The 26,685-nt window shown below is 42.8% G+C and overlaps 1 protein-coding gene across 1 annotated transcript in view; it reads left to right on the forward strand.

The window, feature by feature from the left end:
• The window catches only part of LOC306935847 (rho-related GTP-binding protein RhoE), a 12,155-nt gene extending 1,065 nt beyond the window's left edge, over positions 1–11,090 (forward strand). The window contains exons 3-5 of the mRNA XM_079519116.1: positions 6,902–7,011; positions 9,923–10,057; positions 10,287–11,090. Of these exons, the coding sequence (XP_079375242.1) occupies positions 6,902–7,011; positions 9,923–10,057; positions 10,287–10,535 (494 nt within the window). The 3' untranslated portion in view covers positions 10,536–11,090. The remainder of the gene's footprint in view (positions 1–6,901; positions 7,012–9,922; positions 10,058–10,286) is intronic.
• Positions 11,091–26,685: the final 15,595 nt, after the last annotated feature.

The raw sequence follows: 26,685 nt of genomic DNA on the forward strand, positions 1-26,685 counted from the left end.
GTAAGTGTAAGTGTATGTTTTAAAGTGTAAGCTAGAAACAAGTTTTGCAAATGGAGAATTATATCCAAATAATTATGACATAGACTTCTTTAGATTCGAATCGGATCAGGGGGAGATTTACTGTATGTATGCCGTCTTTTTTGCTGAGCCGTCCCCTCCCACTTTCCATGTCTGGAGACACACACGTACACAAACATACACAATACACACACACACACACACACACACACACACACACACACACAGGCACACACACACACACACACACACACACACACACACACACACACAGGCACACAGCCTCGTAGCCTCACTCTTCCCAATCAGTAGTGTGCCAACTGCCAATTATAAACCTGCCCCAAAATACACATTTTCTATCAATTACATACCCCATGAATTCATGGAGATTTTCTTTATTTTTGTCGCAATCTTGAGCCAATAATTTGATGACAATCGGAGTCCTTTTGACCGAATACCTGGTCATCAAATTATTGGCTTAGGAATGCAACCTCAATGTCCAGGAATTCAAGGCTTCATGGCGTGTGTAATTGATTGAAATTGAGTATTTTTGGGGGGTGAACTACTCCTTTTAAACCCTATATGGTTGACCGGAGTCCCTCAGGGCTCTATACTAGTGTGGTTTCCCCACAATGTGGATGCTGTGGTTTAATGCTGGTTTAATGCTGACACACTTGGGTGACTTGTTGGTAGTGTTACCACACACACACACACACACACGTCTCTGGGGAATCTCCAGCTGCTCCAGGTCTGTAGGTAATTACCTCCTGTAGACCCAGCCTTGGGAGATAGTTTGGTTGTAAACCCCCCAGCCTGCTGCCTGCTTGTGAGTTCACATTTGGTCTGGTCACGTGGAGAGGGGGTTGTAGAGAAGGAATTTCGGGCAGAGGGCGATCTTTAGAGTAAAGTAGACAATACCTCCTGCTGACTGTGGCCTCCCCACCCCCAGAAATCTATTGGATCAGCAAACAACCGATGTATTGATGCACAACATTAGGGGGTGGGGGGAGAACTCTCAGAGTTAGACCTATAACGCTATATGGGTAAAAAAAATTGGAGGACCCCTAGTTGGTTGGACTCTGGACCCGACAACATTGTGGTTTAGATTAGAACATAATTGTCTTTATGTCGATTGTAGATCAAGTTTTAGAAGTTTTGTTAGTTATATCAGCTGTATACTCTATACTGTTAGGTTATTTGCACAATTGGCAGATCTCTGCGTGCATTTTTAAATGTTGGTCTTTGTGTGAAACACGGCCAAATGTACCATGACCAAGTGGAACAGAGTTGCAGGTTTTCGGGGCACGCAAAGTGCACTTTCCTCAATCTCTGTGTGGGGCTAGTTTCCCCCTCCAGCTCCAACCCTCTGGTGCAACAACGTTGCACCAGAGGTGAACTGGGTCATGTTTGTACACGAATGAGTCCTCTCTTCATCAGTCATGTCATTAAAGAGAGAGTTTTGTGAAGGTATGCCATATACCCATCTGTGGGTCACACCACTGACCAATTTTTATGGGTTGTGAGGTTTTTATTTTGAAAAATCTTCCAAATAAAATCTTTTTGCCGCGTCTTGACCTTAAAATCTTTGTAGAGTGTAGAGTCAGTGGCGCTAAAATGAGATGAAAGTCAAGGAGAGCGGCCTTGCTTTACGGTTCTTTGTTTCTCTAATGTGCAGAGGTGTTAATGAGCTTTCTATTAAGTGGCTCATTAGCAGTAACTGGGAGGTCATCTATAGGGCATTTTGTTAACCACCACCCTGCCTCCCATGAGCCACACTCTGTCACACTTTTGTCTCTTGTGCTGCAGTTGTCACCTCAGGCTTGTTCATAACACAGTGGTAGGCTTATGGGATGTCACAGGCCCTCGGGTACGGGCGGGGACTTGTGCTTTGAACTGTAACATGCTGAAATCCCCAGAGTTGATTCACCTCTCCCTTACGGGTCCATTTGTGGCTGGAGGTGGTGGTTAGGGTTGAAATCATTTAGGATTGTAACGATTCCGGTTCCTTAACGACTCCCTTTAACGGTCCGATTCCTATATGGTTCTTAAAGTGAGGTAGGCCCTCTTGGTTACTTGAAGCGGTTCGAAATGGACCCTTAACTTAAAGGTCTGTAACTTTGAGAGTGTACACAAATTGTACACTCCCAGAGATATGGTGGTCCTTGACATTAAAACGTATACCCCGGGTATTGTAATTGAATGCATAGCAGACGTGAAGTCCAGCTCTGATAAAAGCAGTTCGGGAAACGGTTCCAAATGAGATGGAACCGATTCTGGATGTTGGATCCGTTTTCCTCCAATTCCTCCGGTTCAGGGGTGGTGGAACATTCACCAAGTTGTCTTTTTAACTTTTTTTGTTTTGCTTTTAAGTGTATGTACATGTACATGACCTGAACTTTGCACCACAGTGGACTGTGCATTTTGTTTCTTGTCAAATACTGTATTATTCAGACAGGCCTGTGGACTAACAAACAAACTCAGTTTTTTTTGAGTGCTGCATGTTTGTTCTTGGGAGTGTACTGTTGCTACACTCCCAGGTAACAGTAAACCAACTTGCGACTCAATGTCAAGGTTAGAATCTGAACTGCTAGTTTTGTCAGCCACACTAGTCATGCTAACCTGTCAGAAAATTGTCACCGCAGCACAAATGTTTCCAGTATTCCGAGGTAGCTGTCTAGTGTCTAACTCACTTTATTTCACTCAAAATGGGAGCTAGATATATCACCGGCGGCGTCATATCTGCACTTCATCTCGGAGGGGAGATTCTTACCGTACGGTGCAGGAGGGGAGATTCTTACCGTACGGTGCAGGAGGGCCATTCTTTCTTCATCTCGGAGGGGAGATTCTTACCGTACGGTGCAGGAGGGCCATTCTTTCTTTGTGATGACAAATGAGTGCGTGTCAGTGCATGGTCAGGGATGCAGTAACCCCAGATTGAGCGAGGTCCCGGGAGAACGCTTTGCTCAGCACATTAAGAACGTGTTTTCCATCATCACCAGGAGATTAATGTGCTGTTCCGTTTCACTGGTCAGAGGGGTGGGTGCGGAAAGGTCTTCAGCACCTTAGATCTATCGCTTTACAAATGTAAGACGCAGCGCACTAAATGTTGTTTCTCAGAATGTTAATGTACACAACGACTATATATCTTGAGGTTGTCCTGTTTTGCAGGCCGTGTGTGTGTGTGGTGGGGGGGGGTGTTGGTGTGGGTGTGTGTCGATTGTTTTCAATGTGTGACAATTGTTTTCAGTCATTTGAATCGAAGCCAGCAATAGCATGTCCTTTCACACTGTTTCACACTTTTGCCATACACATTTCTTTCAGATTTGATTTTGCTTTGATCCATGGAAACGGCATTAGTAGGGTTAGTGTGCAGTGTGTTGTTGCTGAGGGATCAGGCTGAGGGCTCAGGGTTGAGCAACAACGGGAGCTAATGAGGTGTCAGTCAGTGGTTCAGTGGTTGGACTCTGTACTGTGTGTGTGTGTGTGTGTGTGCGTGTGCGTGTGCGTGTGCGTGTGCGTGTGCGTGCGCGTGTCACATGGTTCATTCAGCAACGTGGCTGTGATGAACCCATGTCCCGTCAACTCAGAATACTATCTTACCTAAACAACCCTCCATCCGGATCGATGGAGGGTTGCGTGCTGGCCTAATGGGTGGAATAGGTGAATGAAGGCCTAATGGGTGGAATAGGTGAATGAAGGCCTAATGGGTGGAATAGGTGAATGAAGGCCACATTATTTCCATGGTCCACTGAACATGTCCTCACTTCCCCCAAACGTGCCGGTTCATGTCCGGCACTCAAACAGCAAACACGGGTAATCCAAAACGGGTGTCCTACAGCTGTAGTATGATCAAGTAGGGCTCAAATATGGACATAAGAGGTTTCTGTCTGACAGCAACGATATACAGTAGTGTACACTGAGTGAAATAACACAATGACACACGCGCGTACGGCCGTACGCACGCACACACACACACCTTGGCTGGTAATCCAGCATGACAGTGTGTCGCGGGTTCGAGTCCCGAACCCGATGAACTTTGCTGTGTGTCTCCCCCCCCCATCTCTTTCCCCGTTTCCTGTCTACCTGCTGTGATCTATCAATAAAAGGCAAAAAGCCCCAAAAATAGCTTAAAAGAAAAGGGGAAAAAAGGGTTTCAACATTTTCCAAACCACAGCACATTGTTTAGAGTTCAGAATGTCCTGGAAAAAGTTAGTTGTTGCTCAATCCACCTCTGAGTTGGGTTGGAAGTAAGAGGAGAAGGGGCATTTGTAGACAAAATAAAACATGTGTTTGTCTACCGTAACATGATGGCCATATGTTGTTCCATTGGCCTGTACTTGCCAAATAAGCTCTCATCCGGACTCATCTCATCCGGATTCCGGACCCAACCTGTGGATGTCATTATTACCTTGTCATCACATTATCAAACCACTTCCATAACCCATTTAGACCTGGAACATCTCTCATCAAGCCAGGAATATAGCAGATATACATACAAGCTCACGCCACATTTTGAGCTTGTAGATCTGCTACTTTTGCAATTTCTTTATTTGAATCCTGAAAAGTAACAGTTTCGAACATCATTAGGTTTCCTCCCAACAGATACGATTATAGCAACATACATTTAGGCCTATGGCCCTAAATCGGATGACATGTAAACAGGAAGCCAACTAGTTTAAACTCAGATCTGACTAAGGTCACGACGTGTCGCAACGTGACACGGCGTTGGCTTGTATATGTCTGCTATTCTCGCCCCCAAATGTCCACCTGTTTTCACTGACTGAATGTTTGCCTACTACATGACATGTCTTGTCCAGAATAGAAGACGCTGGGGTTCAAGTGGTTGAGGAAAAAAGTTTTGTGAATTTCAACCATGTTCGGCATGAAGGCACCGAGGTGCAGTTCACTGCCTGGGTTATAGTTAGTCGTTATGCATTCCTTTCCAGTAGAGGAACTCCTGCCTCCTCAGTCCCCCAGCAGCATGCTGCTTCCTACAGGCAACGCCTTTGTGTTGTCATCCTCAAATAACAGCAGCTGTCGGTAACACATCAAGAGCACAGGAGGAACCCCCCTCTCACCATCCCCCACCTCTCCCAACAGCCATGATTAAATACCTCGGCCCACTCCCCAGTCTCCCCCGGCATCATTCTCCAGGGGTTTGTTTGTGTACCTGTCAGCTAAATCCGGGGGCGAGGGGGAAGCCATCACCTCGCTGTGTTTGGAGTTCCATCCAGAGGCATCTCCTAGGAGGAGCTAGTAATCTGGAAAAAATAAACTGCAAGATTCCGAGAATTCCTGGCATTGGCACAGCATTCCACATGCTGCTGACGAGAGTCAAGGTGGTGTTTGTCAAGACGGAGGCTGTTTTTAGATGCTCGGAAGGATTGGGTTTTAGGAGTTTGTGTATGAGGTCATATCTCATACCTCTGGCATTTTGTTTTTCTTTGTTATGAGGCCGTCGTCGTCGCAGTCGGAGAAGTGCCTCTGCTAAGTTGATTATAGGCCTAATTATCTCTGTATCTCGGATGTTTCATCTTTATTACATAAAGTGGAACACAAAAGCTGCCTCATAAGACATTAAAGACTGAAACATCAGCAGATGAGACTGAATCATGGCTGTTGTCCATTGAATGTCATACTGTACTTGGTTATTTTGCTGTCAGAGTGTCGGACACAACTGTTTTATGATTCTTCATGAATCATGAGTGAATTGGGCATTAAAAAAAAGACATTCAGTCCACGGAGTTAACGTGAATAAAGTCTTGGAATTGTATGTGATCGTAAATACAGCTTGCCAGCAACAACACTGAGAAAAGAGAAAAGCCCGGTTGCCAATAGTTTAGATCCATAGACGGCAATCATTTACCACTAGGATTAGGGGTGCAATGACTGATGGTGCCAGTGCCACTCATACGAAAGATATATATATATATACAGCGTGGATATATATGGTGGATAATGGTGTCCAATAACTGCAGTAATGGCATATTATTTACACTCTCCTCCATGAGTTGAGAGACCTAATTGCCTATGGCAATGAAAACCATTTCATGCATTTTTCCAAAAGTAGGAAAATATTATTTTCTTCCACCAATTCATTATTTCATTTTATGAAGAACCTATTTATTTTTAATGAGCCCAAGGTGAGGCTAGTGGTCAGAAATAACTGTGTACTTCCATGGTCAGAAATAACTGTATTCTTTTATTCTACTGTAATTCCCACTCTGTGCTTCAAGCTAGGTGGGGGAACCACAGGCGTAGCTGTTGAGCTGCTTGCTTGAGATCTTATTAATTCACTGAGGTCCTCAGTACTTACTCCCATAGCATTAAATAACTTTGAAGCAGTATCTGTGTTTTTATTTTTGAGCACATAACTGCAGTGCTGATGGTGGCAGAGACATAGCCTTCATGGTAGAGATGTCTTTCACACTCTTCACAGTGTTAAAGAATTCAGTATTTGCTGAGGCAAAAGGAGTCTGAGACACTATAAATATAAGATAGTACATGACACCACTCAGGTTGATATAGTCAAGTAGTTCTCTAGACTAGAGAAAGCAGGGAGAAAGGAAGGATCTCTACTGTATGTACCGTAGAAAGACGAGGCAGGATCTGCCCTTTGTGACAAGAACACCACACTGTACCCAAAACATTAAACACCAGGCCTGTGCAATGGCATCTTGACTCTCTGAAGGCTAAGTAAAGATATAACATAACAATATCAATTATATATATATATATATTGTACCACAATTTGTTTTCCTGCTTCAATTGCTTCATACCGTATATAGAAAAGCAATTGGTGGAATGTTCCTCCTTTTTTTTATTGAAAAACAGACAAACAAACAAAATTAATGTCATGTTTTGATTCCTCTTGTCCTTCCAGGTTCACCCTACTACGACAACGTGCGACCTCTCTCCTACCCCGACTCGGACGCCGTCCTCATCTGCTTCGACATCAGCCGACCGGAGACCTTAGACAGTGTGCTGAAGAAGGTGGGTGGTAAAAACTGTCCTCTGAGGAAGTCAACTGTTTATTTGTAATTTGTTACTAGGAAACGTAGAAGGAAGTGGCTTGTTCCTCATAACAGAGTACGGAGTATCCCAACCCCTATTATATATACATATGTCTAGAAAGGCCACTCTTCCTGATACTAGGTCAAGTGGCTTCTAAAAAAAACATCATCTCCTCTGGCAGAAATCTAGGTCTGTGCCACGGAGGGAGAGAGGCCACTACCGCTCCAACGAGAGGGTGCTAAGTCGTACAAAGGTGTCACGAGCTGAAAATAGCCGATTGACAAGCTTGGGCTTGCTATGACCAATGGTGCAGCAGCCGCACCCATACTACATACAAAGATATATGCAGAATCTGCGCGTGACATAGGTTTACAACAACATATATGAATTATGCTTAAAGGGCAAGAGCACTTTGGCAGAGGTTTGGGTTTTTTTGTAGTTACCTTGCCATGGTCCAAAGGTGGACAAGAAATCAAAAAGAATTGATTAGAAATTGATAATACATTTTTGCTTCTCACTGACTTACATTGTACGGTGAAACAGCTCTCAACGTCAACAAACACAAACCAATTTGATTTAGACAATATAGAACATCACCAAACCCAGTACTTTTAGTAGTTTATTTTTTAAGTAAAAATGTTGATTGTACTATTTGAAGATCCGGATCCATGGATCCATGGATCCATGGATCCAGTCCGGGTTGTCCTTTCCCTAATAAAATGAGGGAAGGAAAATAGATCCGTGAGAGAGGGGTGAGCGGGGGTTTAGATGACCCCGGATCCTCTGATCCTCACGTGAGGTCATGTGGACCGGACCTTTGTTCCCTGCAGAGTCCCAGACATGGCCATTGAACCTAGCCTGACCTTTGACATGTGATGTCAGTCAGGGTTCACATTGTGCCAACTGAGTTGAGTGTGGTCCAAGAAGAAGAAACGGGAGGTAGCGATGGGGGGTTCATACCCTGGAGGGAACATAATTACCGTCTGTTTTTCTGTCACTCTGTTAGAACACACACAGACACGAGCTGGAGAGAGAGACATGGAGACGCCTATTACTGAACAAACACTCTATAGCAACTGGAATATAGAGCTATTCAACACTTATTTTTACCAAAGAAAATCACTTGCCCTACCTTTAAACTGGTTAGTCGTGTTCTTCCTGCGATTCCTACAAGTGTTAGATAATAACCCTTGTAAGAATTGCAGGAAGAACATGACTGCAACAACTTCTCTCTTTGGGTACACAGACGGCGTCACTCGTTTTATTTTTGATCACAACAGCACATGCCTAGAGATGCCGCATCATTCGTGCCATCACTCTAGCTACCCAGAAAACCCTTCCCTTAAAGGGACAATGTCCCATCATGATGTCCCTTTAAGAGACAAAACCTTCCTGACCTGAACCTGAATCTTGTCCCACCTGTTGTAACCTTAGGCCACAACAGTTCTCACGTGGCATCCAGGAAAACGGTCCTCACAAGGTCCACTTTTCAAGTTCTACTATACTAGCGGGGACATGTGACTATTTTGTCCAAAGTGTTGAAAAATGGTCTTAAGTAATGTAAAGTACACATGATGTGAAGTTGTGAACATGTACGGTACTACATCATTATAAGTATGTATCCTTCAACTTGTTGTTTATGCCACAAAATGACGGGTTGTACAGGTTTTGTAGTAATTGTAGAAATATTAGACCTTAACTGTTGAATGTTTAAGCATGTTCTAATCATGTATATTTTACTTAAAATACATCCCTGGCACAAAACATTTTCAGATGGGAAGTCCGCGGCCAACTGCATATACAGTATGCATTTGGGGGTCCTTGACGTGAAAAAGTTTGAGAACCACTGTCTGTTATAGTGGCAGATAGAACTGAGCATTGTTGTCCAAAGAGGAAATTGGAACATCATCATCTGGTCGTGGAAAGGGAAAGGAGAGCCAGTTATATGGCATGGAGAAGGCCTGGGAAACTGCATGTTTTTGATTTCCACAGTCAGTATGGCTGAGCATAACAGAGAGGCCCTTTGTGTTGTTGAGGATGACTGCATGGCTGGGCAGCTGCATCAAGGTGGCTGAGTCATTTGAAAAGTTCTCCATTTCTTTTTCGGCACAACTTGTTTTTCTGCACAATTCTTGATTTCTGTAGTGGCTCTTGGTCTCAAATGGCCACAGAAATGTTTGACTTTGTAGCTGGTTTCCCCCCTTTCTTTCTGATTATGAACACCAAGGTCATCACACGTTTAGCACTGACACTGATCATCCCTTACATCGTCATTTCCAACTCATGCCATGTGGACGAAGATGCAGAACTTTGAAATGGGGAAAAAGTTAGTTTTAGTATGAGTTTTGTCCCTTCAACCATTGCTGCACTAAACAAACTGCCTCGCTGATAGGATGTGTTTTGTGTCTACTGGGGCCTTCATGTATTGTCTTCATGTATTGGGTGTGGTGTTGTTCTGTGCTATATGATTGTGTTTTTCTGTTGAACAAGACTATTAAGATGAATATGGTCACCTGTGAGTTTTATGATTCATTTTAAGATTCTACTGTTTTTAAAGCCCTAAATGGTCACGCTCCTCTACGTGTATCTGTGATCTTTTAACTCCCTATAAGCCAGGCCACTCTAGACCACTCTAGATCTTCCAGGATTCATGCCGTGTCACAACGGGTGACCAGGCTTTTGCCGTTCGGGTGTCCTCTTTCAAATCTCATTCAAAACTCATCTCTAATCGCACAGCTTTTTCTTAATTTATGTTTAAGCTTCTGATCTTTATTGTATATTTACTGTTATTGTAAAGCACTTTGTAACGGTGCTGTATTATTATCCCCGAGGGGACAATAAAGACTATTATTATTATTTATTATTCATTATTTCTTTCTTCCTTCCATAGTGGAGAGGAGAGATCCAGGAATTCTGTCCCAACACCAAGATCCTGCTGGTGGGATGCAAGTCAGACCTCCGAACAGACCTCACCACGCTGGTGGAGCTGTCCAATCACAGACAGACGCCAGTGTCATATGATCAGGTGAGCACTAGCTCGATAGTGGAACGTTTTTAAAATATTACATTTCGGTTTTGGTTCTGTGTAAATTGACCGTTTTATTGCTCTATCAATTTCCCAATTATGTCGTAGGCCGTAGGGATTTAAAAGCCAGTCAGTATTTTTTCTTTTATTATTATTTTTTTACTTTGTGACTTTGTGATCACTGGAAATTGTGACTTAACACTGGTCTCGCTTTTTTTTTGTCTGGCAGGGCTCCAACATGGCCAAGCAGCTGAACGCTCCCTACATCGAGTGTTCCTCCCTGCAGTCTGAGAACAGCGTCAGGGACATCTTCCACGTGGCCACGCTGGCCTGCGTCAACAAGAATGGCAAGAACGTCAAGCGGAGCAAGTCCTCCCGGGCCACCAAGAGGATCTCTCACATGCCCAGCAGGCCCGAGTTGGCAGCAGTGGCGTCGGACCTGCGCAAAGACAAGGCTAAGAGCTGTACGGTGATGTGACCCGCCCGCTTTAGAGGGACACTTTGTGGATGCCATGGATGGTACTGGGACAGAAGGAGACAAAGGGAATGTGGGCCCAGTGCATGGAGCAGCCGTCCAACGTGTGCCAAGCAATTGAACGATGGGCCGCTCTGCACTTTAAAATCGATTTGGCAACAACGCTCCCCAACTCTTCGGAAGCGAAGTTGCCCTTACACGGTGCCATAGGACAAGCGCACAAGTTAACTGGGAGAAAAAAAACCTCTGAAGGAAATGAAAAAGAGAGACTACTAAAAATGCCTCGGAAAAAGAATGGATTTTCTGCCACTGGTTGCGGTGTACTGTAGGCTACAGTAAGGCGATAAGAGGGAGATGTGTGATCCGTTGCTTGGTCCTTTTTGCGTTCCTGATTACCCTGGAAATGACATCATGTCTTTTTTTTGTTTTTTTTGTCTAGGTCAAAACCTAGACAGGAAGTGAGCTAAAAATGGTGTCGTGTTTTACTTACTGTCCTCAAAACAAAATGTGAAAAAAAACTGATTCTCCGGTGAGATGATTGTTCCAGTAAATAACAAATCAAGAGACTGCTGCTGTGTTCTCCCTCCAGTTTTAATATCTGCAGAAGTCAGATGGATCTGACACTGACCCCCGATGACCCCTGGGGGGGTCTGGCACTAAGGAGCGAGACGGACGTTAAAAGTGACAGGAACACTGTGGTACCGATCGTCTGACTAGAATGGATTGTCCTTTCTTTTACTTTTGTGTTACTGCCTTGAAGTTTTGCCAAATGGATTTTAGTATGTTTGTATATTGTTTGATGATAATGATGCTGTTGCACAGTCTTTTTCTCCTACTTTTTTAATGTGCCCTCTATTTTTTTTGCATATCACCCTGGAATGGATTTGAATCTCGGTATAGCCTGACATTGATGCTTTTTGTGTTTTCTTTTCTTTTTTTACTACCAAAGAAAAGCTTGTGGATTTTGCCGGAAATGCTCATATTAGTTACAGTATGCAATCTGAGAGGATTGGGAGATTGGCTCTTTGTAGCTCCATCACACTGGTTCTCAAGCTGTGGGACGGGTGGCGTGGGGCGCGAGGAAGGGGGGGGTGGTCACGGCCTGAAAAGGTTGAGAACCATTGATCATTGGGTGTGGCTGCGCCACAGTGGCCCATGCCCATTCTGTCATTCTTAAGTTTGCTACTGGGCTGATGTTTAAGATCTATGCCTCATGTGGAGCGTTTCCCTGGGGTTTCACTGTCATCAGTGCTGACAAAGTCACACTGTCTCTGAGCCTTATCAGCTGGTGCCCAGGAAAGTCATTGCACAGAAATCCCCCGCACCCTTCCCGATGTGACACGTTGTGAGCTTCTGCTATTTTAGATCTGCTATTTTCAAAAACGGGAATATTTTAAAAACATTTTAACAACGCAAATCGGCTATTCATTTGGGGGCCTTCCAGCTTGAAAGGTGCGAGCCCCCAGCAGCTTCACGTGTCGATAAGCACGCCGTCTGAGCTGCTATGCCGTGGTGAGATTTGATCACGTGAAGCAAAAACCATTGCTCCCTCCTTCCCCCTGATCATCGCTGTCCATCTCAGCTGAATCCCGGGGGAGGGGGACTATCGCCTGTTCACTGTCAGCTATGCAACACCTGTTTTGGCCATGATCTGAAACGACTGTCTTTCATTTTCATGTCGTGTTGCTGAAAGTGCTGGTTGTCACGGCATGTGTTGGTGGAGTGGGAAAGTGCATAACAGAAAGTGCATAACAATATACTGTATGATTATTGACATTCAAATGACGCTGTCTGTCAGTTATGTAACACAAGAGGATAAAATGACTCCATCCATCCCAATGTGCCCAATGTGTGTTGACTTAGGCAATTGTAAACCTGACTTAGGCTAAATTATTGTTGGAGTAAGTGACAAAAGCCCTAACCACACCAGTGGGTCACCATGCAACTCCTTGCAACATGCAACTACTTGCAACCATTATTCCCAATGGCAGTTGCAAGGAGTTACATTGGTGTGGTTTGTTTTGTTGCAGCTGGTGTGGTTTGGGCCTTAGAACAATTTATTTTTGACTAAATCACATTGTCTTTGACAGTTTGACTTAGGCAACATAACATGGCCAATAGGTGACACTTGATACTGCTGGGGTGGTAATAGCATGATCTTTTCAATAAGGATTGAGGTCATTTTACCAGAAGTGGCAGGCCATTATTTTTAGGGTGACAACTTGTTAATTGCTGTGTACTTGGACCACCCTCCAAAAGCTACATCAGTTTGGCTTGACTTTTCCTACTGTTCTGCTTTAGGAAGAAGATTGCTCATGTTCACCAGTCTAAATGACAGGACTGGTGCACATGAACATAACATCTTTAGTTCTAAGTCAACTTCCAAACCCATCGTCAAAGCGTGTTAATTTTGTTTGAAGAGAGGAGATCCACTTAAAGGCCTTATGCAGGTGTGTTATGGGCAGACATTCTAATAAGTAAGATTCCAGGTTCTGTATCAATATCTATCGCTCTCAGCCTGCTCACAATCGGCACTAAAGTACCAGACACACCTTAGATCTCATGTCATATCTCATATTCTTTTCTTGTTACTTTAGTCTTGCTTTCTTAATCTTCTCCATGGCAGTATTACCAGCTATACTGGGTGTATGCTCTCTAGGAAAAATGTTGAATTAACTTTGACAACATTGACAAGATGTTAGCTGTTAGAACGTCAAGATTCTCTGAATGTTAGTCCATTTGTATGTCTGTATGATGGATGTTTCCACAGTATTTATTGAAGTTATATATATTTTTTCCTCCTTGAAAATAAAGTTTGATGAAAATAAAGTTTGATGTACAGTGAAAACACCTTGTCCCGAGTCTTGGAAGTGGTAATTAGTTTGGTTTTATGAAGAAATCAAACAAAATGGCAGTTTTCTTTCTTTATTTCAGAAGCGCCATGTTAGGGGTCTTTCAGTAGTTATCCAGCCTTGAAGGACCATTTATTGAATACTTTATTAGTCAGAAATGTAAACAGCACGTGGTACAGTCAGACATTAAGGCTTAAAGGATGACACAAAAAAGTCCCAGGACTTCCCATTGTGGCCCTATGTATTCAATTCGTCAACATAGCATAAAAAACTTACACAAAAATGCAAAATGGCAGCAGTGAATGATATACCTTTCAATGGGAATCTACCTCTCCAGATTTATTTTCATAGCCTGGCTAATAAGTCAGACTCATATTATTTTCTTTGCCAAGGCTGTCTGGCTTATTAACCAGGCTAGTCTATTCAGGCCCATTTAGAAAGAAACCAGTATTCACATCTTTGAAGGGATGGTGTCAGGGGCCTGTAGTAGAATGATGTTTGTTCTAAATTCTGGTGGTGCCAGATCATGGTCGCTCGCTCTAGGGTTGTGGCTGTGGGTGTCACTCACTTTGGAGAAGTAGGGTATTGAGGGCACTGTCCCTTTTGACCATACCTGTCAAATGTGTACTTCTAGCCATTAGCAGCGAGCGCCCCTACTGTGTACATAGTGGAGGTCTTGTCTACAATTCACTCATTCACTGGCACTGCCCTTCATGTTGAAACTGTGTGGGTAAAACACGTTGATAGGTCTAAGTACTGTAGTTCACCTTTTAAGCTGAAAAAGCCTTTTGTGATTATCCAAGGCAGCAGTTTCAATCTGTGTTTCCCGGGGGAAGCTTATAAAAGGGTCTACCGCTGGAGCCAATAAAGAAAAGAGACATTTGAAAAATGTCTCTTCGTCAAAAAGTCAAAACGAATGTTACATCTTGATTACACATGCTCGTCTCCTTCAGCAGTGGGAGCAGACACTTGGAATCAGAGAGTAGTGTCAGTGTGCATCAGTAGGTCAAAAAAAAACGGAATAAGAATGCACAGCATCCAGAATCCAGTGGTGGAACAAGTACTCACATTCTTTTCTCAAGTAAAAGTATCAGTACAACAGTAACGTATAGAAATAATAATAACCAAAATCTACAAAGTAACATGTAACTAAAGTTTGCAAATTTCTAGTCGTGTAAAAGTACAATGTTTGCCTCTGTAATGTAAAAGTATTGAAAATTGGAAATACTCCACTAAAGTAAAAATACATGAAAATTGTACTTAAGTACAGCACTTGAGATGAGCAAATGTACGTACAGTATGGATAATGTAAGATAAACCCTGCTTGCAATATCAATGAAGGGACATTCACTTCCATTATACAAATGGTCTTTTAAAACTATGATTCCCAGAGTGCAAAAAACGAATATGTTTGGAAAATGGCATTGTCGTCATGAAACGAAAATGTATAAACTTTAAAAATGCAGTAATAAATACATTTCCGGTGCTTGTGTCATTTCGGCGTCAGGTGCCAGACACTAAATTGTCTGAATAAAAATAGATTTTTTTTGTCAAAAACAAATGTGGTGAAATGTGTACCAGTATGGAGGTCACTTTGTGGTCCATTTGTGGTCCTTTCCTTTTTCTTTTTCTTTTCTTTTTTGAGGTCTAAAAATCAGTTGTCTTGATGCACTGAATCCCTATAGTTTGAAAAGGCACCTTATTTTTTTCCATTGATGTTTAATCACAGTTTGTTTTTTTGTAACCTGTTCTGGCCTTAACACTAAAATCAGGAATTCAACCTGCTGAAACATGCTGTCACCCTGTAATTACACACACCTGTCTGTCTGGCTGGCTGCTGCCGCCTCCATGACTCATGCTGCACATCCAGTAGTGTTAAAAGTGCACTAACAAATGTAATCATACCATTAAGGACAACCACTTCCAGCATGTACCGTGGTATACAGCCATCCATCCTCCATGACAGAGGAGCAAGAACATAGTGTTCATCTAACTCTGAACGTAAACACATGGACATGGAGGCAGGGGCCCCTGGGCCAATTATCTTCGCATGCACCTGTGGAGACTATAGTCTGAAAGGTTCTTATAGGAGACCCTGCTATGACCACGCTGAGGGCCCTACACATTTCAGTGCTAACCTATAACGTCTCTGTCAGGTGGAAACCTCATATGTCCAAAAATAGCAAAAGTAGCAGATCTACAAGCTATATAATCCATCTATGCTTATGTGAACCAAATGTACACGCTGTGCTCAGCAGTAGAGTGGCCGGATGGGAACCGCAAGGTTGCCGGTTCCATCGCCCCCCTTTCCTGCGGGGTTCCCCAGGGCTCTATCCTAGGCCCCATCCTATTTTTGCTGTATGCTGCCCCTAGGAGGCATTATTAAGAAACATAATGTCTCTTTTCATTTCAATGCTGATGATGTACATCTGCTTTTAAATACCAATAATCTGCTCACGGACCCCTTTCAGCCACTCCTCAATTGTCTCTCCGACATTAAAAGTTGAATGCTCAATAGTTTTCTCACCCTCAACGAAAGTAAGACTGAGGTTATTATTTTTGGCCAACAGACCCTTGCCACCTTGGGTGTGATTTTTGACAATAATCTTAAATTTAATAAACAGATCAGCTCTGTGGTCAAAACTAGTTTTTATCAATTTAGGCTTGTGGCCAGGATCAAGGGCTACCTTTCCCGACCTGACCTCGAGAGGGTCATCCACGCCTTTATTATTATTATATCATCAAGGCTCGGTTATTGTAATGCACTATATATAGGCTGTGGCAAACCAGGGGAAACAGCAAGGCCTATTCCCCACATAAGGAGGCTGGGGGAGGTAATAGAGGGAGTATATTACCCTGTACAGGAATTGCAGCCAATGGGAGCCTGGACATGGACGCACCTGCAGCCAGTAAGGCAATCAACAGAAGCTTTTAAATAGCCAACGCCCAAGCTGCCTGGTGAGTCAGTTTGGACTAATGGAGGAGTGAGGAAGCAGAAATCACTCTGTTCATGAGGAGGCTGGTATGATGGATATCTCACAAGTGAGTACAAGATTTAACTCAAACCTTTGGACCCACTTGGATGTGCTGTGCGTGTATTGTGGCTCACCTGGTCTCGTTCTCTCTCCCTCCCTCCTAGGCCGACTGAACTCCACATTACTCTCCACAGTCCACCCCCTGAATACAGTATAGTCACTAGCTCTCTCTCTGCTCTGCCCACAGGACTGTGCATAGAAGCCCAAGCCCCAGACAGGAGGAACCCTAAGTTGATGTTTTGCCCCGTTTTCCCCTTTCCCTAACAAGTTAATAAAAGACAATTTAAGTTACATGTTGATTCTGACTCTGAGCCTCTTATTTTATTGTGAATCTTGCCTATTCTCCCCTGGGTTGCCACAAGGCATGGACCAGTCTGCCCTCAGACGTCTGCAGGTTGTGCAAAATGCCGCCGCTCGCCTCCTCACTGGTACGAGGAGGCGTGATCATATCACTCCGCTCGCCTCCTCACTGGTACGAGGAGGCGTGATCATATCACTCCTTGCCTCACACCACTGGCTACCTGTTAATTTCAGAATTGATTTTAAGATTTTATTATTTGTTTTTAAAGCCCTAAATGGTTTGCCCCCCCCTGTATTTATCGGTCCTCATGGACCCATACACCCCAGCCAGGGCCCTGAGGTCAGCTGACCAGCGGCTCCTGACTGTGCCCAATTCTAATTACAGGTCCAGAGTCCACCATGCTTTTTCAGTGGCCGGCCCCAAACTCTGGAACTACATATTAAGTCTTCCCAAACCCATCTCTTCTCCCTGGCTTTCAATGTTGTTTGACCTAATTAACCTGTCTAAATACTTGTGTTGCTTCGATGTTGTTTTCACTATGCTATTTGTGTTGATAGTATGCTTGTTTTATGATCGTGTACAGCACTTTGGTTGACCTTCTGGTCTCTGTAAATGTACTCTATAAATAAAGTTTGATTTGATTTGATCCCGGGGCTCCCCCAGATTAGTGTCGAAGTGTCCTTGAGCAAGACTCTGAAGCCCTGCATGGTTTCCGCCGCCATCGGTGTATGAATGTGTGTATGTATGGGTGAATGTAATGCACAATCTACGTAAAGCGCTTTGGATAAAAGTGCTATATATAAATGCACCATTCACCATTTATCTTACCATTTATGAGGAGGATTTTACCGTTTAGGGTGGATGTCGACTTTGAAGCAGTGAATATGATTTCTGACATTCTACAGAGCTATTACACAATGCTTATGTCTGCTCAACATATGAGAGAAAGAAAAAAAAGCCTGGCCAGCTGATGTGCAGAGCGTCTGAGGAATGCAGCTCCCCATGATGATGGATGATGTTCTGATGATACCACAGTTGTTCGGCAGTGTGAGAAATAAGCAACCAGGTCTATGAGAACTAGAAGCACTGGGCCGCTTTAAACCTATATGTGCATCGGCTATTTGAAATTAGACGATCTACAAGGTCACAATCTGCTAATTATTTATTTATTTTTACAGGGACATGTGGAATATCATCTATGTGTGAGTTTAACGACGGTCCCTGGCACAAACAGTTTTCAGATGACTGTACACGGACAAATACACTTTAGAAACAAGGCCAACAAATCACAACCCAAAACTACCAATATTTACAAGCGACTTACAGAAAAACAAGGCCAAAATGATGATAAGAAGCAGAAATGACAACACTATTCACCCTGCTGTTTTCTTTTTGCTCTCTTATCGTTGTTTTTTTTGGTGTTCTCAAATCCCTCCCTCCCCCCCTGTGGGCAGTTTATCAAGATGAACTCTGTAGAATGTTGCAGACGTGTGCGATCCACTGACATTTCTCATCAGCCGGGAATTGTTAAACCGCTGACAGTTTAATACACGTGCATAATAATTCCAGACCCGACCAGCTCGGTACATAAGTCATCTTTAATGACGAATAGCGTTAGAATTTGTCCTCCTGATCAGATTTGGTGTGTGTGTCCCCTAGCTATAGCTGCCTTCATGTAGTGGCAGCCAGCAGCTGGGTCTCTCTCTCTCTCCATCGTCCCCAGTGAGTCCTTGCCCTTGAGCAGGTTCTTTCAAGATGTATTAAGGACACAGCATGTGTCACTGTCACTGTCAGTGGTGGACGAAGTACGGTATATTATTGCTGTCGGGCAGAAACCGCTTATCTCCATATTCAAAGTTATTGTGTTTTTTCCCCCCCCGTAAATTAACACCATCATCCTACAGTGTCACATGAAAGCATCAAAATGTAGCAGATCTGCAAGCACCACATTTCGACTTCAGGGTCGCCGGGACGCTGGCTCCCCCAGGGCGGGTAGAGACGGAACATGGCCACCCGGAGCTCCGAGGCTCACCTCCAGCTGTAGCTCGTCTGCCCCACCTGTCCGAAGGGGCACCCTTCCTGGGTACCAGATGGGATGAGTGACACCCTCCCGGCCCTGGTAGGGATTAAGTTGTTATTTCATAATATATACAAGTTTGGTTCCCAAGAGTGAGTCCCTTCCTAGAAATGTAGTGGAGTCAAAAGTACAATATTTCTAATTGAAATGCAGCAGAGTGAAAGTCATTTGCTTGCAAAGAAAACAAATAATCCAAAAATGTACTTAAGTAAAGTACTCAAATAAATGTGAGTAAGTAATATAGGGTTTGGGGTTAATTTGGCAAACATCTGACCATTCAGTGCCAAATCATTTGTGCATGCTGCCAGCCAGCAGGCCAAGGAATACTCCCCAAATAGTTTTTCAATCCTTCCAAAGACAAGTTATAATCTAATGTCATTGACCCTATCTTTAGTTTAAGGTTTCAACACCAGTTTCACAATTCCTCAGATTGCGCACACACTGACGCACACACACAGTGACTCCCCACAGTGCCTACGCCACCCCACCACACAGATACATTGGATCACATGCAGCGCACACGGCCCACAACACAAAAATACATAACACTGAATAACACAGTAACACAGTTAATTTGAGTTTATTTTAAAAGCAACATCTGCTGGCAGAGATCTGAGCTCTATAGAGTGCACCCTGCTCTAGTTTTAGATTAGAACAATAAACTTAAAGACGTTTTATACTGTAACCTTTATGCTGCACTCTTCATGCTGTACTCTTCACACATCCACCACTACAGTCCATTTAATACGTCGACCTATCGACCTAAGAAAAGGAAATAGGTTTTCATGTTAGATATTAAGTTGCTGAAATTATTTGAGTAAATGTCACGTAGGCCTATACGGTATATGTAGCCTTCTATATGTTATGAACATTGTTGCTCACTGAATATCAGTTATTTTAATGAATAAGGCCCAAACCACAACAGCTGCAACTCCTTGCAACTACTCACAACTCCTTGCAATAAAACAAACCACACCAACTCATTGCAACTGCCATTGGGAATAATGGTTGCAAGTAGTTGCATGTTATAAGGAGTTGCATGGCGACCCTCTGGTGTGGCTTTAAGGCTTAATAGCTGTGATTAGCTACAACATGTGTCACCCTATGTGTCAACCTATTGTGTCCCAAGAACACTTCCCAGCACTGTTCCTTTTTTTAATGTCTCGTTTAAAAGAAAAGAAAAGTTTTGTAGCGGAATAATGGGACAAAAAAGCAGACCCTCTCTAGGTGATGCAGAGAGGAAGAGAATAATGTGTTTTAGGGATCTCAGAAGACATCACAGCAGCAGCCCACGTTGTGGAGGCATTTATTATAAGAATATCTCTTATTAGTCATTTCACTTGAAGCGAGCAGGATCCACACAGCATATGATATGAGGTATATGCTGTGTGGATCCTGCTCGCTGCAACACAATTTCACGCACTTCAAGATTGAAAAACTGGAAATGCAAATGCTCTCTCCCTAACTCTTTCCATCCACTTAATTTACTTCATGGTTAAAATACAAATTGGTACTGATTGAAGGAATAGATGAGGTTAATTAGAATATATTTTGCAGCCAAAATGTTCCTTGATAGGACATGGCTTGTTTGCACTCAATCCACCTGTACTTGAAGTTGAATGAATTCATTTGTATTACCTTATCCAAAGTCGCTTGTCTTTGGATAAGATAATATATTCACGATGAATATTATGCAAACTGACTATGATTCTATCACAGGAGCAGTTTCCATGTAGACCTGTCATTCTCAATAATCACGAGTCATTTCCTGCAACAGCAGTTTTGCCACAGCTATAATATCCTCTCTGGTTAAAGTAGGGCAGGTAATCTGGCAAGTTTTCACACATTACATGTCTCTACTTCACTCTAGCCTGCTGGGCAATAGGACTTCATATCACTATCACAATCTTTTGGCTCGATTTGTATGACACCATTGTACAACAATAATGCAGGGCATAAGTCCTTAATCAGACTAATATATTTTGTTGATTATTATTTAAAAAAAATCTAGTCAGATTGTATGGTGTAGAAATTTAAATAGAAAAGATCCACCAACTCTTGATTATTCTATTAAGGCAGGTTAATCGATTAATATTGAATTAATGAATGGTTATTGGTTCTAAATATAGGTTTCAATGTAATTTTATTATCTTTTAGCCCTGACAGGCTGAACCAAAAGAGAAATTACTGTATAGATGTTTGTCTGGGACCCAAACTAGTGAAAATAGCAGATCTACAAGCTCATGACGCAGCGCGAAGCGACTGCTATTTTCACTACTTCTTAAACATGTGTTTTCTAATGTATGTAATTGCTTAGATTTATTTTTTGTAAATGTTTTTTTATTTATTTATTAAATAATATTAATACAAAACTAAATGTAGGAAACTAAAACCAATGAATAAAAATGTGTCCGCGACCCACAAATGGGTGTTTGGGAACCAGTGCTCTAGCTACAGTAGCCCTTACAAGTAGCAGCCTTTTCCCTACTGCCCTCCTTTGAAATCTCCCTGGATGCTCCCATTCAGCTGGAGCTAAAATTGGTTGGCAGCCTCTTCCATGCATGGTGTACCAGAGAGACCGGCTTTAATCAGACACAAGTGGCCTGAGATTTAATTTCACTTCATGCTGTAGGCCTAACTAGACTTGAGTTTACAACTTACAAGGCCACCTACTGTACCACCACTCAACCCAATAGGTTAGGTACCTACTGTATACTATAGAAACCACAGACTGACTCGCTCTGTTGAACCCACTAGTGGTGCAAAGTAACTAATTACATAAGTGTTGTACTTACGTACAACTTTGGGGTATTTGTACTTTACTTTACTTTACTTTACTTACAGAAACTGAACCCCAAATTGCTCCCGATGTGCTGGTTGGTACCTTGCATGGCTTCCGCTGCAATCGGTGTATATATGTGTGTGTGAATGGGTGAATGTAATGCGCGAATGTAAAGCGCCTTGGATAAAGGCGCTATATAAATGCACCATTTACCATTTATTTTACTTGAGTATTTCCAATTTTTCCAATATTCTACTTTTACTCCAAATATTGTACTTCAAAACATACATGCTACATACATGCTATTGGGAGTGGCAGTCCAAGGGTTAAGCACTTCAGCCCTATACATTTCAGCCATTTGAAAATAGCCAATGCGTGTGATGCGACGCATTGTGAGCATACCTTTGAAAACTTGAAATGGGACATTCTGCATAATGAGTACTTTCTACTTTTGGTACTTTAAGTACATTTTGACACCAATAGCCTACTTTTGTACTTTTGCTCAGTTAAATTTTGAATTCCGGACTTTTACTTGTAACAAAGTATTTATATATAATATCAACACTGATTGAACCACGTAACCCTATAATATGATTATGACAATGAAACAATTAAGGCTGTGTAGCCATTTAGCCTGCAACTGCAATATGAATAATTAAAGTAGCTATTCTTCTTAAAACCCATTAAGACCTGAGGCCGATCCTACAAATGCCTTCAGTAGTTCTCAAACTTTCAAGGTTTTAAAAAAATAATTATACAAGCTCACAGCACGGCACGAAGTGACACGCTCTGACACGCTTTGCACTTAGAGTATATATGAATAGAGACGGCACCCGAGTTCTCCTCCATCCACTTGCATTAAGTTGCTCAAAAGCGCATGAGGCGATTTCACTCCTCTTTCCAGGTAGGAACATAGTGCATTCTGGGATGGATTTGCCCCAAACACATGAACGCGCTGCCGTTGACTATCATTGCAGGCATTCAGCGTTCACGTGTCATCGTGAACGTGCACAATGATAGTCAACGGACCAGCGCGTTCATGTGTTTGGGCCCACGCTGCAATACCAAATTCGGCCACTATGTCCATTTCGCCTCAGGGTTTCATCCGGGTGCCGTCTCTATTCATATATACTCTAAGGCTTTGAATAGCCAACCCAAAAATCTAAAATGACACAGATCCTTTCCTGGAATGAATGGGCTAATGATAAATAAACATAGTAAAGTGGTGTACATGTACTATGGTTATTGTAGTGACTGAGACAGGCTGAAAAACAAACCCAGTGACCTGTGACAGCTGTGTGAGTGAACACATGCGAGTGTGCATGCATGTAGGACTGTCCGGTCATAGCCCTCATCAAGTCACCTTTCACCCTCACTCCACAATGAGTTTGACACCCCTGACCTATACTAAGTTGACCGGGGTCCCCCAGGGGTCTGTGCTTGGCCCCTCCTTTTTTCCCTCTACACCAAATCTCTGTGTGTTATAACTTTCCGGTTTTATGGTTAAGAAAATACAATGGCAGATATTTTGAAACATATTCATGTAAATGTGTGATGATATCCTTACCCAGATCTGAATTGGCTGAATTAAAAGAGCACATATTTTCAACCACATCTTCATATATTTGGTCCTCAGACATGCTCATTATAATTTGCGTCACACAGTTTATGTCACTCACTCATTCAGGGCTATTATTATATGGGCAGTTCAGAGGCCTGACTACGAATGGCAATGACATCACCGAAGGGAATTCCAAGCTTATAGAAATTGCGACCTATCCCTTCCTGGAAATTTATGCCGAAATAGAAGCTTCTTGTTTGAAATGACCAAACCCTATAGTGCCTTGCTACCGATGAGGTCACTGGTAGTGGTAGGTATTCTGGAACTGTCCACAACCCTCCTCTGAGTCACAGAGTGAGTAAACACCACTGGGTGAAGTGGTCTTTTAAGGCTATAAGTTGTTAAAGAAGGGTTAGGGTTTATTATTAGGCCTCATATCATTGCTCTCGGTTATAAGAAAAGTATGACACTAATGTAATTTGAGGATTGTGTCAAACAAATCCCAGAGGAACTGTTTCAGAGCAGAATAGAATGTCAATAAAACATTTAGTTTTAACATGGGTTAGCATTAGCTATAACACGAAAAAATAAACAACACATTTCTGACCGAAGCTGTACAAGTCAAATTTCCAGTGTTAATTTACAGGTCCATTTGCTTTCCTTTTTGCACACTCACCAGAGTTAAATGAAGCCTGAGGATTTAATCATTTTACCATGCAGGCTCCGCTCCCCCTCCCCCTACCAGCTCCACCATGTGAGCAAGATGGATGTCATAAAGAGGAGGAGAGCACGGGCCAGGTTTGTGATTATGTTTCAGTTTCTGTCTGGAGGGCATCCTCCTACTTGTGTCTGTGGGAACGACGCCATGCAGCCAGCTAGGCACCACACCACATCCAGGAGGCAGTCATTGTCTCCCTGGCCCGTAGGCCTGTACCAACACCATGCAGCTGAGACCGTGCCAGCCGCTGTTCATTTCACCCGCAGCTTCATAGTCTTTTTTAAATTTAGTTTGTCATATTTTAGTCATCTGAACTTATTAAATTTTAGTCATCAGTCAAATCTACAGTAGATTTTGTTGACAAAAAGGTATGTTGGTGGGCCTTGATGGTATCATAATGTCTTATTTTACACTTTTTTGCATTCTACGGCCCCCTGACTGGGGGGGTTTCACCTACACCTTCCACTTCAGGAGTTACCGTGCACCATCCTGTGCGCCGTCCAGTATCAGTAGCATTATATTTCCCATTCCAAGTGTTTGTTTTAACACTATAGCGCCGCTCTTTTCAGCAATCAAACATTTTTTTGGGTAGATCTTGTTGAGCTGGTGATTTTGAAAGTAGCTCTTAAGTTAAAATAGTGTGGCCACCCTTGACCTAGACACCTGAGTGTTTTCCTCCCTGGTGACGAGCTGACTGTGTGTGGCACTGCACACCTGTTCCCATTCTCCAATCAACACCAGAATCTTCAAGAATCCTGCCTTCCCCCACTCCCCGCCACATCTTCCATAGAATTGCCTGGCAAGTACGAAGCCTACACTGTTGCTGTCTGTACCTTGATGTAGAGTTTAGTTTCTGTTTTTCTGCAGCCATTCTGATTGCTTGTTTTGTGTCACAAATCCAGACCAGATTCTGCAGTGCCACTACTTGCTTGTCACCATTCCTCCAGATTGTTTGTTTGGCTACTGATCTAGGCTATACTCCTGGATTCCCCTAGCCTGGGTTCCAGCCTGATTCACTGCGTTCTGCGTATCTGAAAATGTAGCGCAGTGACATTTTCACATCCACGGAACGCAGCGATCAGACTGGAACCCAGTTTAGGATTCCCCTAAAAAAGTATATATGTATGTGTATTCATGTAGATTTATATAGCTACTGTTTTGGGGCATTAAAACGCCTAGCAAGGCTAGCAACCCTTATACAAGCTCACAGCTCACCTGAGTGGGTTGCATTTGGGTTCAAACACAACTCAGTCTTAACAATTCCGTTGTCATGTACATGACAAATAAAATAACCTTGATGAAGACAGCTGGCATCCATATTCTGGGTATTATATAGCTGAATATTCCACAGAAAGCAAATCTACAAGCTCTAAACGCGGTGCATTGTGAGCTTGCAAATATTTGGTGTGACGTGAGATCTACTTTCAAAATGACCAGCTCAACAAGATCTACCCACTGAAAAAATAAGTGTACCATTGCTGAAAATAGTTTAAATATATAATGTACCTGGGGGGGCTTTGGAATAGGGAGAAATTATGACGGGCAGTTTCTGCTGTCAAAATATGTCCCCCCCCCCCCCCCCCCCCCCCCCCTATTTAACTTAAACTCCCAATGCATTCTCAATGGCAATAGCACAAACTTTGGCATGCTACTTGTCCTACATACTTACACCTAGAAACCCCATTCAAACCTATTTAGGTTCATCTTACGGTGGACATGTTTGCCTGAAAATAAATTTTTGAAATGTTTCATAGTTTTAGAAATTTATAGTGCAAGGACCCACCAAATCAATTATTATACCATTGCTGAAAATAGTTTAAATATGTACCTGAGGGGGCTTCGGAATAGTAGAGTTCGTGTTACATTCTGTACAGTATAAGACAAATGCACTTGGAATGGGAAATAGAGGGGGAGAAATGTTTTTATTTTATTTTTTTATTATCGTTTCTTTCCTTCAATATATTTAAATGAAATACTCTTTAGGGGCATGTCATGTGATCTACCTGCACAGCCTTTGTGATCTACTGGTAGATCGCGATCTACCTTTTGGGCACCCCTGGTGTAAAGGGAAGAAAAGGAGGGGGCCAAGAACACATCGACTGCACCCAACTGAGCTGTTCATTCATGTTGTGTTCTAGAAGAAAATCTGAGATCAATTTGGATTAATTTAGTAATTGTATGTCAATCCTTCTCTCACTACCACACATTCATAATTGGAACCGATGGCATTCTATATAGGGATAAATGTTTTGGCAATTGCTTCATCAGCAACAAAGGCCTTTTTCTGGAAATGGCGGCAGAAATTGAGTCGTTGTTTAAGATGCATGTATTCAAGCTGAAACGATACTAGAGAGAAGGAAATAGGCAGGCAACCCCCCCGGAGCAAAATGCAATCATTACCATAATATTATCCATAATGTCCTATAGATGGAGGAGCACACCCTCCTCTCCTTTCCTCTCCTCACCGGGATAAGCTCAGAGAGATCAAGGATCTCTGAGCTTATCTGTTCAAGGAGGAGCAGCCGCTCCTGTTTTATTAATGCCACGCGGACGCGCACAAGCAAGGAATGCCATTTGAACCCTGTTTCGATTTTTAATGTCACCGTTGTGAATGACACCGCTTTGAACCATATAGAATGGGTTGGACAACTTGGACCCCAACCAACTGCATAAAAGGGCTGTGTCTTGGCAGACAGAGAGATAGAGATGGCTTCTTGGAGCTCAGTCAAGAGCTGTCCAGAGTTCTACATCGTTCTGTGTGGGTGTCGTGCACCAAAAAATAGCCAATCTTCAAGCTCACATTGCGTCACACGCTGTGAGCTTGTAG

Source organism: Electrona antarctica (genome assembly GCF_951216825.1).
Source record: "Electrona antarctica genome assembly, chromosome: 13".
Lineage (NCBI taxonomy): Eukaryota > Metazoa > Chordata > Actinopteri > Myctophiformes > Myctophidae > Electrona > Electrona antarctica.